Genomic DNA, 14,624 nt, shown 5'->3' on the forward strand with positions numbered 1-14,624 from the left:
ATATCTGGTGTACCTCGCGATCATGAAGGATGGATCACTTTAGCGAGGGTCGTGTTAGTGAGGTCTTAGTCGCATTCGCGAGGGGTCAGACTCCATTGACCATCGCGTTTGCGAAGGACCTATCACTTTCGCGACCACATTTTTCTGGGGTTTGCTTTTGTGAACCAAAGGTTGCGATTACGAGTTTGAGAAATCGAACCTGAGGTTGCTTTTGTGAGACCTAAGAGGGTTTATGTACAAAATTTTGGGGTTTTACCCCATTATCTTCCATTTTGAGTTTTGGAAAATTTATTGGAGGCGATTTTAAACAGATTTCTAGTGCTAAATCATTTGGTAAGTGTTTGTAACCTTAAAACTTCAATTCCGTTTGATCATTTGTGAGCTTTAACATAAAAAAGTAGGATTTTGATTGACCAAGTGAAAGGTTTTCAAGAACGTGAGTTCTAAAGTAAAATGGTAGTGATGAACTGATTTTAATTTCTTTTTCGAAATTGTTTTCACCAATGAGTTTCAAATGCCTTGGGTGACGTTTTCAAGTTAAGATTTTTGGATTCAAACCCTATTTTTGGAATTGGATTTTTGGAGTCGATTTGACCCATTTTTCAAAGTATATGATATGAGTATTGTTATTTATGGAATCTTATTATGATTAATTGTTTGATTAAATTGTGTGGCTTTGGACATTTTTTGGAAAGGAAAGGCTCAAGTCTTGGAGTGACTTTTGATTGGATTGAGGCAAGTGAGCTTCCAAGCTTTGTAAAACTTGTAGAATTTTGTATTTTTCTTCATTGTGTGTGTTGGGGAGTAATGAGAATGAGGTGACGAATCAATTACTCTACTTGATTGATCTTAATGAATAAAAAAAGCAATGTGTTGATAATTGTGCTTCATGAATTGCCTCGAGTGTTGATCCTAATTTGTTGATTGATGAAATGCTTTGCTGACATTATTGTGGACTTGAATTGCTTGAGTTTATGATCTCTTCCTTATGATGTGAAATTTTTTATTTGCATTTATTTCTGTACACCGTGATTAGACATGTGGTGATTATGCCGATGTGAAATGGTTCCGACAAGAAACATTATACCAAGCCAATGGGAGATGGTTACGACTAGTGATGTTGTGCTGATGGAAAATGGTTCCGGCGAGTGATATTGTGTTGATGGAAAATGGTTCGGGCAAGTGGTATTGTGCCGATGAGAAATGATTTCGGCAAGCGTTTGACTTTGTGATTTGAACTTGATACTTGTGATTGAGATACCTATTGTTTGTGATTGACATACTTGGTACTCGTGATTGATTAACTTGATACTGCTTGATTGTTGAACTATGAATGTTGGATTATGACTGTTGAGCCTTGTGGGCTGTGTAAAATGAACTGTTAGGTTGGGTTGATTTCTATGCAGGTTGTAGTTGAGGTGGTTCGGTTGGGATGAAAGGAGTACTTGTATTCTAAATTAGTTTTTCCTTATTTAGTGGGTTGCTTGTTGAGTATCGTGTTGTTTGGTACTCACTCCATTGTTTTACACTTGTGTAGGTTTCGAGCTTGGACCCGTGTGATTATCTCCTTCATCTTTCTCTGAGGCTTTCAGAGGATATATTGAGAGGTAATTGCTTGTCATCCCGGCGGGACCTCTTGTTCCTTATTTTGTGTTTTGTTCTATTCGAGAAACAAAGACATTGAGACTTGTATTTATCTTTCAAATTTTGTACTAAGCCTCAAATGCAAGAGAGCTATTGGGTAACCCATCTACTTGCAAGGAGACTTATTGGGACTCTTTTTTACCTAACTAATTATCGCCCAAAGATTGCTTACACTTACACAAATATGAGGGAGTGATCAACCGGTTTTTATATGGACAAGCCGGGATCATCTCACTTAGAAGCTTCTTTTCAGATTCTGCGATACATCAAAAGCTCAACGGGAAGAGGTTGATTCTTGTCTATGTCATCCTAGTGGCTTGTACACGTGACAATCATATTTTGGGGGTGTTTATAAGTTGACTAAGCTTTTCGCACTTACGCTATTGTTGATTTATTTCCACATTTCTTTCATACTTTTGGGTTTAGATTGACTTGTCTTGGTGAGTTTAAACAAGTGCCATCACATTCATTTTTGGATCGTGACAGAATAAAAACAACATGCAATGTAATTTGTAAAAAAAGTAATCACTTGTGGAATTTGGAAAAATGTGGTATTTATTTTTAAGTTGAAATGATATTTGCTTGTGCTATTAAGTTCTTGGTCATTGCACCAAGACACTATGGTTGAAGTTGGAACTTTTGCAAATAGCTAGTATAGAGGTACATATTTGTATACTTTCTTCACAATACAAATCAAAATCAAATAGAAGTAAATTCCATATTGTGATTTGCTTTATTCCACCAAACAAGGAGGTACAGTAGTTGTCTAAAGCTAGTATAAAACCCCAAAAAACAAATGAAAGGAAGAAATTAAAAAAAGAAAGAAAATAAATAAGTGTTAGAAAAATCTGCAAAGTGGTTGACACTTTCTATAAATTACCTACTTACTAGTGATAAATTGGTAATGAAAGACCCTTCATATATCCCATTAGAACAAGGCACATTACACATCCAAAGAAAAGAAAATACAAAAAAATGGTTTGCCCCTCTCAGCCAAAAACTTCCCTGAAATCATCATCTACTAGCTTAAACTCTATGAAGCTGAAGAGCCTAGTACAATCCTTCATATTCTCCCATGTATACCGAGCTATAGCGAAAGCGAAATCATTATTAATTCAAATTGTGAAGAATGTTCAGTTAGTTCATCAGAACAAGAAGAAGAATAATGTGAAGTTGTTTCTTGGTTCATTTAGATTGCATTATAATTGGTGTTCTTCTCATGTGATGCCAGTGCCTGTTCCAACTGCATTTGATGTTTATTATGATTCTACATGGAATTCTATTCTATCTACTGCTTGTGATGAGTCAGAACTCTCTGGCTATCTTCAATGGCTTGAAGACAAGGACAATAGTAATAATGATATTGATAAGCTTGCTGATATGTTCATTGCAAATTCTCATGAAAGGTTTAGGTTGGAGAAAGTTGAATCTTATAGGAGATTTCAAGAAATGTTGGCTAGAAGTGTATGATCCAATATTATTTTAGTGGTTGGTGTTGTATGTTTTGATAATTTTCTCATATTTTGGAAGGTGCATGGACTTTTTTTTTTTTTTTAAAAAAATTTAGAAAGGTAGGTCTTGTGGGATTATATAACCATAGAATATGGAGTAAAGAGAAGGAAAATCTCTTGGCTAGATGGGGGTATGGAGAATTGTGCAATTCTTCTCATTGACATATGTTAATACCTTTGAGATCTGAAATTTATTACAATCCTTCTACTATATCAACAATTTCAATCAATTTCTATTTGAGAGGTTTCCTTGTTTCCTTATATCGTTTAAATAATTATAAAGATGATTAAAAATCTATCAATTTTATGAAGAAAACAACCCATTTAAATCTCTAATATTTTATTCATGCCATATAACGAAAAGAAGGTAATTTACATTGGATTTTGGTTCATTAAAATTTCATTGGTGTCGAGTCTGTTGGATAGGACTTGCCTAGTGCAATTTACATCGTATGTATGATTTACAGTCTATTACATCCGATACACACAAAAATGCTCATCCAAATTAAAGAGACCGTAGCTATTATCAATTATCCTGGAGTTTTAAAAAAATAATAATTTTATCTGTGTGAACGTATTACCGTTTTCATTATATCCACATATTTTAAGGATAGTGACATTTGGGTTTATCTCTTTGCCTTTTGTGGGGTTTAAGTCCGTAAGTTCCTTCGCTTTTGTTTCTATTCCTGCGGGCCAAGTTTTTGATACTTTTGAGATTTAGACTGTTGATAAAAATAAAGAAAATGCATTAAAATAACTATCCTATATTTAAAACAATGAAGACCGTCGAATTCTTTTTGTCCTTTATTAAAATACTTTATAAGGTAAAATTGTCATTTATTATTTTTGTTGAATAATTATTATTTTACTATTTAACACTTAATTGTAAAACAAAAAAATTCCTAATATTTAGTAATTTTTATTTATTTTTTCTTAAATCTTTCTTATTTGAACTATATATGTTGAGAATTCATCACTAATTTTTGATAGATTAGATGAGAGGGGTTTGGGCTACAGTTTAGAAATTGGAATTTGAAATAGGGAAAAAGTAAAAGAGATGCATGACCCTTTTCTTCGAGTAATTAACTCATTCAAACTAATCAACATGAATTGATTGTTTCAAAATTTCAATGATAAAAAGAAAAAGCTAACACCTTTACTCCATAAGTTATAAGTTTTCTCTTTCTTTTTTGGCCAAAAGTTTTTATTACTCGTTCCGTTCATTTTTACTTATCATATTTGAATTTAACATGCCTTTAAAAAAAATAATGATTGACATAATTATTTTATTATACTATCCCTATTAACTGATATTTTAGTACTTCTTCCGTTTGGATTTACTTGTCAAATAATTCCTAATTTGATTTCTATTGTTAAGTACTTGTCATTTTTTGACAAAATCAAGAAAGGATAATTTTTTTTTCCTATTATATCCTAATTTATTAACATTGAGTTAATGAGTAAATATATTTGTGACCCTATCAATTAATATATGTAAATTAGTAAACTCAATATATCAAAATCATTATTTCTTAATAGGTGTGATCAACACCATTGGTTATACTATAGTTGATTGATGCAAATCCTGATCCCATTCTGTGATAACTTTGAGTGCGATCGGAAAGGAATAAGGTGTGCCAAGTATATTCTAACATAGTGAGTATTAGATATTGGAAAATAATTTGGAGAATAAGTAATTAATGTTAAGGGTAAAACATGAAAAAAATAATTATGTATTTTTTTTTGTTACGTAAAATGTCACGAGTAAAAATGAAAATAAATTTTAGTAATAGTGGATAATAATTAAGGTGAAGGGGTTTCTAACATGTCCTGTCATTTTACACTTGTTTGGACGTGTGTTTTGTTTATAGAGAAATAGTCTATTAGAAAAAACAAAGGAGCAAAAAGGCTTGATTTTAGCTGAAATCTGATCACAAGCATTAGCTGTTTGGATATTATAATTATTACATTAATAACGGCGAAGATTCAGCCTTGTTTAACTCTTCGAGTTGCTCACTCTTTGATTCCCCAAAACCCCGCCAGACTTGCCCTTTGTTTTCTTTCTTCTTTTTGGATTTGGAATCAAACTTATAATATACGCATAGTACATAAATACGCCATTTGATTTTGTTTAGGTGGTATTTATGTCCTTCGATTTTGAGTGTGTACAAGTTGACATTATATTCAAATTTGTAAAAAGTTGAACAAGTAGATATAAGCGTTCTATGTGACATAATACATGTAGGACATAAAATTTTCATGTAGGACGCCACATAGGACGAATGTATCTATTAATTCAGTTTTATATAAATTTAAGTGTCTACTCATGCACAACCAAAGTTGAAGGACATAAATAACAACTGAAGCCAAGCTGAAGATCATACTTATGTATTTTTAACTTATTGTAATTGGGAATAATTTGTGCATTTCTTTCCGATGACCAAACTTATTTATTATGAACTACCTATAATTATCTTTTAGGTGAGTTGGTCGATGTACCCAGAGGCGGAACCACATTGTTTAGTGAGGGTGCACGTGCACCCGTTAACTTCTAAAAAAATCATGTGTATATGTGTGTATCTATCTTAAGAAACTAGCAGAAAGTAGGATATAATTAACAAGGAACCATAAATAACATAGAAGTGCCCTTGTGCAGTTGGTACGAGCTAGTGAAATCACCTACGAGACCAGGGTTTGGACCCAGTTAGCACCTATTTCATTTTTCATTCTTTTAATTCTAAGTTTAGCTTAGAGCTTATATTGGTGCACCCGAAGTATTCAAAACTTGGGTTCGCCCATTACAAGAAAAGTGTGAATTATATGGGGATTTTCCTGGGGATTAGTATGAAAATTTGCAGGAAATTAAGTTTCCTACGAATTTTCATACTAATCCCCATGTAATTCACACTTTTCTTGTAGTGGCCTCTGAATGTACTCCTGCTAGTTTAAAGAAGTTAAAACTCCTTTTCTTCTTTTATATGTTTACTTTTGTTTCATTATTTTTGGTCCTTTGAATGGAAGAGCATTAATAAACAAGTCACAAGTTGCTTTTCCAGTGTCTGTTGTATAGAAGACCAAGCAGCAAGAACCGGACCTGTCATGGACCACTTTTACCCAAATGACCCCTTTTTTCTTCTCTTTTAATTTGCATTTAAATTACTTCAAAAATTTATAGCGGGCACCAAGTAGGAAAAATGCTTCATGGAACATGGTTTGTGAGTCTACTTTACTACATATTAATTTTGCTATTCTGTAGTCAGCTTCCATGGTGTGTTAGTCTGTTTAGCAAATAGATTACTACAATTTATTCACATAAAAAAAACAGTAAGGGTCTGAAAAGTCACCTGTTAATTGAAATTGGTGTAATTACTAGAGAATTATGATGACATATTTGTTTGTTACTATGTAATTAATAAGTTATATTAAATTATAAAAATAAAAGTTAATTATCTAAAATTAAAAATTTATATTGGACGAATAAGGGCCTTTATAAATGATATTAAATTAAATATTTAAGATATAATTTATCTTTGAAAAATATATTAATTAATAAACATATATTCTTAACTAATATTACATAAAAAAATTGATATATTTAGTATATTTTAATTAATTAATCATATACACAAAACTACAAGATTTCTATGAACATGATGAAATTTATGTTTGACAAAAAGATAAATATTATAAATATAATATCATAAAACTATTAAAATATTTGACAAAAATATAATCTATCAAGTCTAACTAAAAAATAAATAACTTGTAATGTGAAATGTCAAGTATGCTAACCTCTGTAGTTACCTCTTACGGTAATTCATCAAGTACAAGCACAGGTCATAATTCATAACATTAGTAAAATAGACAGTTCATTAGTTTAAATGCTTATTCAAGAGACACTTAATTCACTCATAAAAAGTACCAATTATGTCTAGAGACCAATCAACATGCAATACAACTCACATTACATATCATCAATCAAGAAAAGTCTAACTCCAAATAAATCATAACATACCTCAATCAACGAACTGAAAGTAAACAAGCTAAATTACAAAAAAAAAAAAAAAAATCCTTTTTCTCAACACCATTGAACACTCAAGACTTCAAAATATAACCACACATTAATCATCTACTTTCTCAAGCGAAGGTCTTGGCTATTCAAACTCATTTAATTCTACCTATTGAAAAGGTATAACAAACTATTGAAAAGTTATTTCATCAATCAGAGGTTTTCATGATCAACCAAATCTCATTCATTAAATTTCAGCCCCATTAACCTCTCTTGAGAAGTTCATAAACCCCAAAAATATATTTTTATAGGGTTTCCAGTTTCTCTCAATATCATAAATAAAGGCTAGGTTTATAATTTCATGCTAGAATATAGAATTTAATGAATTAGAAATGAAATCTTGCATGATTATACCCTCTCTTCCAAAAAGTAAACGAATTACAAAAGGAAAAGATGAACAAAAAACACTTACCTCAAGAGAGAAAAAATCTAATTCTTGAAAAAGTCGCCCATGAGGTTTTCTTTATTCCAAATAACCAATTATGGATGTGAAAATGAATTAAAACTATAGCAAACAACCACTTCACTATACCAAAGCCTCACAACTTCATTGCCTTTGATATGGCGAGCAAAGCCTCTCTTAACTATAGTGAAGGAGGATTTCCATTTTACATATATATATATTTTCCAATTCTCAATTCACAAGGACCAATATGAGAGCACTATAGAGTATAGACCCAAAAAACCATAATGATGGGGAAGATTGTTACATCAAATATCAATTAAACACACGTTCATCTCAAACATCAAAAAGGAAAGATGAGAATAAAATGAAATAAAGAAAGATTATTAGACTCCACGAATAACTGAGGATATCTTCTACCCATGTCTAATTCAGTCTCCAAAGAGACATCCTCTATAAGACGATTCTTCCATTGGACCTTAACAGAAGGAGTAACTCTGGATCTCAACTTTCGGAACTCTATATCTAGAATAGCCACAAGCTCCTCCTCATAGGATAAACACTCATTAAACAATACAGAGTTCCACTGAATGATATGATTACCATCACTATGAAACTCTTTTAGCATATATACATGAAATACACATTGAACACTTAACAAACCTGGAGGCAAGTCCAACTCATTGGCTGCCTCCCCCTACATATCTAAGAATCTCAAAAGGACCAATGAATCACAAACTCAACTTACCCCTATTTTCAATCCTCATCACACCCTTCATGAGCGAAACCTTAAGCAAAACTTGCTCATCTATCAAGAACTGCTTATCTCTAACCTTTCAATTTGCATATTTCTTCTGTCTACTCTGAGCTGCCAAAAGTCTATTTTTAATCATCTTAACCTTCGCAAAAGACTCTCTTACCTCATGATCTTACTCAAATGCATCAAACTACCTAATAGTAGATCTACACCTCCTACCATATACCACCTTAAACAGAGCCATATCAATACTAGAGTAAGAACTATTATTATAAGCAAACTCAACTAATGGAAATAACTTGTACCAATGACCATCAAAATATATCACACACCCACATAGAATGTCCTCTAGCACTTGAACAATCCACTTAAACTTCCCATCAGTTTGCGAATGAAAAGTTGTACTAAAATCAAGTTTGGAACCCACCTCAGCCTACAAGATCCTCCAAAAGTTAGAAGTGAACTACATACCTTTATAAGAAATAATGGAGACCAAATATAACACCTTAGGAGTGAAAAATTTAGAGTGGAAATGAAAAATTGTAAAAAGTTGCTAGTGCACTGGTTTCACGAGCCTATGTACGGACCGTGGGAACCACTCGTTGTTGCCCTTAGAACTTTGGAGTTTCAGTAAGTGGTTCATGAGAGCTAGTATGGACCATGGTTGGTTGGACTTTGGAGTTTCATCAAGTGGTTCATGAGAGGCTAGTATGGACTATGGTTGGTTCTAAGAACCGTGAAAGGTTCAGTAGACCACACTACTACACTTGGGGAAATTTTGGTTAAGGAATGTTGTACGGGAGATTTGTATGGCCCATGCAAGGAACCATGGACCACAGGCCTGACCATAGTTGAAAGGATCCAAACCTTGAAGTTTCAAGGCTTTGGCAGTATTAGAGAGTCCATAGACCGTCGAAGGTTTTATAGCCTGTGGAAGGGGACCATAGACTTGACTCCATAGAATCAAAATTTGTTCCCTTGGCTTGTACGGACGACTCTATAGATTGGAGAAGGGTCCACGGTCCGTGGATTGTGTCGTAAATGGTGGTTCAATAGTTCTTACTTAGGGATATTTGGGTCTTTTTCTACTCTTTTAATTTCTATAATACCTTATTTTAAGCCTATTTCTAAGACTATAACTAATTCTCCTAAGACCCTAACCACCCAATTCACTCATTCTCTCAAAACCCCAAAGCTCTCTTAAGTCGTCTTCTCCAAGTTTCTCTCAAAGTGATTCAAGGGTTTCTTGAAGTTCAAGTCTCCTTTCAAGATTTCATCCTAGGGTTTTAACAAGGTATGAGGGAAATTCATCAATGGTTTTCTCTTAACCCATTGAGTCCCAATGAAAACTCAACTCTCCATTATGATTCTTGCCAAATTTTAAGGTTTCATGATTTTTTATGAGTTCAATCGAATGGAGTTTTATTCATCATCATTGATCTTATGATGCATGATTTGATCACATTTCAATATTTTCAATGATATTTATATGAATCCATGCTTTGCAAGTATATTATGATTTTAAACTAAACTTTGAAGATATGCATGCATTATGAATTTAAGGATTTATGAATCAAGGATATAGATAAAATATCTAGCATGTTTTATGAAAGTGAATTCTTCCAATGGAAGTAATTCTTATCATGAAAGATGATCATGATTTAGATGCTTTAGATAAGTGTCTCTTATGAATATGTTATGAAATCATTGTTTAAAGGAGCTATTCTTATGATTATGAAGTTTATGAATGATCTGGTATTACTAGATTCTAAGCATTTCAAAGACAATGAATATGATATGACTATGTATGTTTTCGTTGGGTGTTTACTTAGCACCGAGTGGACTTTGGGGTGGAGGATCACCCGTTAATAGAGACAAAGTTCTTTAGATGTAATCACCTTGTCCCATAACTAAGTTCCCCTGTAGGACTGTTCTAAGATAAACACTAGCTAGTGGATCCACGTAAGCTCATGATTATGGTCCTTACCTTGGTAAGTAGGACACCCTTTTTTTGGTGTGAGAGTAGTACACTGAACTCCATGTTATAGCTCATATGGTTTATGTCGGTTAATGGTATCTCCCACAAACGACTTATGATATCATTGTGACTCTTTTCAGAATATTGTATTGACCTTGTACTATGTTTTACGAACTTAGCTTATCAGATTATGTCATGTTTTACTTGGTCATACAATATCATATTTTCAGACTTATTATGTTACTATGCCTATATTCATGCATCTTTTCTCATGCTCGGTATATTTTGAATTGTGACCACATACATCTTTTGTGCCTTTATTGTTTTATAATATAGGTTCCAGTGCTCCTTATCTAGCTTGCGGCATGTGCTCTCCTCCTACCTCTAACTCCACATACGATCCATCCTCTACTAGAAGTCACGACAACAAAACTGGCTCAAGAATCTCAGCTTTAGACTCACCTAATCGTGTTCTCACCATATGTGAGAGAAAAAAATTAGATACCAATTTGGATCACCAAATACAAACTAGAATCAAGTAACATCACAAAGAAAATAAAGAAGTGAGTTTTACTAATATCTCAGCCTTTTAAACAGAAATATAGACGTCTCTATACTATTTCGTAAGACTCTACTAGACAGTATGATGAGATTGACGAATATAGAGCTTTGCTACTAACCTTGTCACGACTGAAACCACAGTGACTAACACCCACTCTAACCCCCATGTGGGTGAACCATCAGTTAACTCGTAACTCATACAATTTCTAAGTTAAAAATATAAATTAAGAAAACTTAAGATAATAATAATGTCTCCAACTAAATAGACACATAAAAAGTTCAGAAATCTAAATAAACATCCCATCATCCAAAGTTCATCACACTAACATGTCTAACTAAGAGTAGCAAATAAATAGATAGTAAATAATATTCTTAATGTCCGGAAAGATAGACATTAGAATGAGGAGTATCTATGGCAGCCCAAACGAAAGTAACTCACTCTCAAATATGGAAGTAGCACTTTTAAATATGAGGTCTCATAGATGCATATGGATCACATTATGCACTCAAAAGAAAGTGTATGAGTAGCATTAGTACAAACAATCTATACTGGTAGGCATTATTGGCTAAATAATATTAGTAACATAAATATAATCACAATTATAAAAAAAGTGGACATGTGATTCCACATATTCGACATATAAGTCACAAGTCATCTGAATCATCACATGTTATTGGCATATCAGTGCGCAAGCAAATATAAATACACTTATATTCATCCATTTTAACATGTCACAATCCATCACGCGCTCAATGACCAATTATACAGTATTTAGTCAATACTAAGAAAATATCAGTGTACTTATAAATAAGAGTACAAGTCTATACTCCCCCCTTTTATAACATCTCCTTTAACCACACTAGACCTAAACTAGCATGTCAAGTCATGAAATATTGAGCAAACAGTCATGAATCAATACAAATCATCAACACACTTGTCAAATAAAACAAGTGGATTGAATTATGGAAATCATATCCATCATAGCCTTGCAATTGTATAATCACTGCATCTGCCAGATTAATTAACACGCATCTCAAAACCACAGTCTCACTCTCATATCTATACACGTGATAAGAGTCAGAATCTTTCTATCTAGACATGACCTGCTGGGGATTCTAGGTGTCCATGTAAAATAATAGTGTGGTACCCAATCTAATCACACATAACTACTCATTTATAAGCTCAAATTAGGCTTGAGCCTCTCATTATCTAAATAGTAAATATACTATCACTTTACCCGCATAACTCAGTATGCTAACCTCTCTAGTTACTTCTCATGATAATTCATCAAGTATAGAATAATCACAAGTCATAATGCATAACATCAGTAAAGCAGACAATTCATCATTTTACATGTTTATTCATACAAGCAACACTCAATTTACTCATAACAAACATAACTATGTCTAAAGACTAATAAACATACAATGCAACTCATATTACTTATCAACAACTAAGCTAAGTTGTCATGACCAAAAAATGGATGTGATGAACTCCCACAAAGACATGTTAGCCTCAATCCAAAAAAATATGAAAGAAATGTAGAAATATAAAGCAATAGCAAGATAAAGTGGAAAAAATATTCTTTCTATTTAAACCCCCAAAATCTGACTGTCATGTGTACAAGCCACTAGATACAAAAAGTGCGAAATTGAGAAATAAGTATGAGTCTCAGTCTTTGTTTCTCAAATAGAACAAAGTATAAATGAAATGAAAAAGAGGGGTTGCCGGAGTGAAAAAAAGCTACCTTTTCAAATCATCGACAAGCCTCAAAATCATAAGAAGACAAAGAAAGAGATTACACAAGTCCGGGGTCGGAACCTACACAAGTGTAGAAGCAAGGAGTGAGTACCAACAATACGGTACCCAACAAGCAACCTATTAAACAAGGAATCTAGCTAGAAATTGAATACTCCTTAACCTACAACCGAACCTCCTCAAACTACAACCTGCACAGAATCAGACCAACCTAACAGTTCTACAATACATGGCCTACAAGGCCCAATATCCACGGTTCAATGGTCATAAATCAACAATCAAACAAATCAAGTAAGTCAATCTCAATATCAAGTAGATAAAAAAGACACAACAAGTACATCAATCACAATTAACAAGCAAGTCACACATAAACATCAAATGCATCAAGTCACAATAATCAATACCTTACCGGAATCATTTTCCATTGGCACAATATCACTTGTCGAAACAATTTTTCATTGGCTTTATATCAAATCACTAGCCGAAACCATTTCCCATCGACTTTATATCAATTCACTAGCCAAGACCATTTTTCATCGGCTTTATATCACTAGCCGAAACCATTTCCCATTGACTTTATATTACTAGCCAGAACCATTTCCCATCGGTTTTATAGGACTTACCGGCAATGACATCGACATAAAAAATACTTCCTGTAAATGACCTCGACATCAACTATCACATGTCTCATCACGATTTTCATTAATTAATGCACACAAACAATATCATACCACATGGAAGAGACAACAATTCATGCAATTAAAGTCCACATTCATGCTATGAAGCATTTCATCAATCAATCATTAAGGATCACTAAAAGGCAATTCACATCATCAAGTTCATCACATAACCTTTTCAATTTGAATCCCTTTTATTCATTAAGATTTATCAAGTGGACAATTAACCCTTCACCTCATCCCCATTACTCACAACACACAAAAAAACTAAGGGAATACATGAATTCTACTAGAATACAATGTATACGAGATCACTTGCCTTAAATCAATCAATAATCACTCCAAGAGTTGAGACTTCCCTTTCTGAATCACTTCCAAACCCACACAATCTATATACAATGAACTATTCACAATCACTTTCCAGAAACAATAATACTCACATCAATTACTTAGAAAAATGGGTCAATCAACTCAAAACTCAACTCCAAAAATAAGGTTTGAATCCAAAATTTAATACTTGAAAACATTAATCATGTCTTTAGGAACTCATTAGGGAAAATCATTTTGAAAAAGGACTCAAAATCCGTTCATAATCTCCATTTTAGTTAAGAACTTGAGAACTTGAAAAACCTTGCTATTTGCCAATTAAAAGTCTAAATTTTGATGTTAGAATTCATAAATAACCAAAAGAAAATGAAGGTTTAGGGTCATGAAAGCTTACCCAAATGATTTAGTACAAGAAAATCTTTCACAAATTGCCTCCAAGAGTTTCTCAAGCTCAAAAATAGAAAATGGGGCTTAAACCCCAAAATTTGCAGGTCAAAACCCTTCACAGATGTCGCAAAAGTGGCCAAGGGTTCGCTTTGTGAATTGTGATAAAAACTCGGCTCTCGCAAAAGTGAAGGTCGATTAAAAGACAGGCCCTTCGCTTAAGCCGAGGTTGCTTAAGAGACAGGACCTTTGCAAAAGCGAGGCCTGCAACACTTGAAAACACAACCAACTAAAACTGAGGCCTGCAACACCAGAAAATAGAGCCAAGTCTCAAGACATCGAAAGGACCTTCGAGTTTCGTTCGGAACCCCGTAAACACAAACCACACACTACAAAAAAATCAGCGTTTACCGACGGATGAAATCCATCGCTAATCTATGATATTCCGTCACTAAATAGGATTAGCGACGGATTAGCAACGGATTTTTGACTGTTGCTATTTCGCTCGTTAATAATCTCTTAGTGACGAAAAATGAGTTCCGTCACAAGTTTAG

General features: G+C 33.3%; 1 protein-coding gene across 1 annotated transcript; it reads left to right on the forward strand.

The window, feature by feature from the left end:
* Positions 1-2,478: 2,478 nt before the first annotated feature.
* Positions 2,479-3,193, forward strand: LOC125857451 (uncharacterized). Its single transcript, XM_049537046.1, has one exon. The coding sequence runs from the start codon at positions 2,620-2,622 to the stop codon at positions 3,112-3,114; it is 495 nt and encodes a 164-aa protein (XP_049393003.1). The 5' UTR covers positions 2,479-2,619; the 3' UTR covers positions 3,115-3,193.
* The last annotated feature ends 11,431 nt before the right edge of the window (positions 3,194-14,624 follow it).

The sequence above is a fragment of the Solanum stenotomum genome, chromosome 3, assembly GCF_019186545.1.
Source record: "Solanum stenotomum isolate F172 chromosome 3, ASM1918654v1, whole genome shotgun sequence".
NCBI lineage: Eukaryota > Viridiplantae > Streptophyta > Magnoliopsida > Solanales > Solanaceae > Solanum > Solanum stenotomum.

Excerpts from the sequence above, each read along its gene's own strand:
- LOC125857451 (XM_049537046.1), top strand. The coding sequence starts at position 2,620 with ATGGTTTGCCCCTCTCAGCCAAAAACTTCCCTGAAATCATCATCTACT.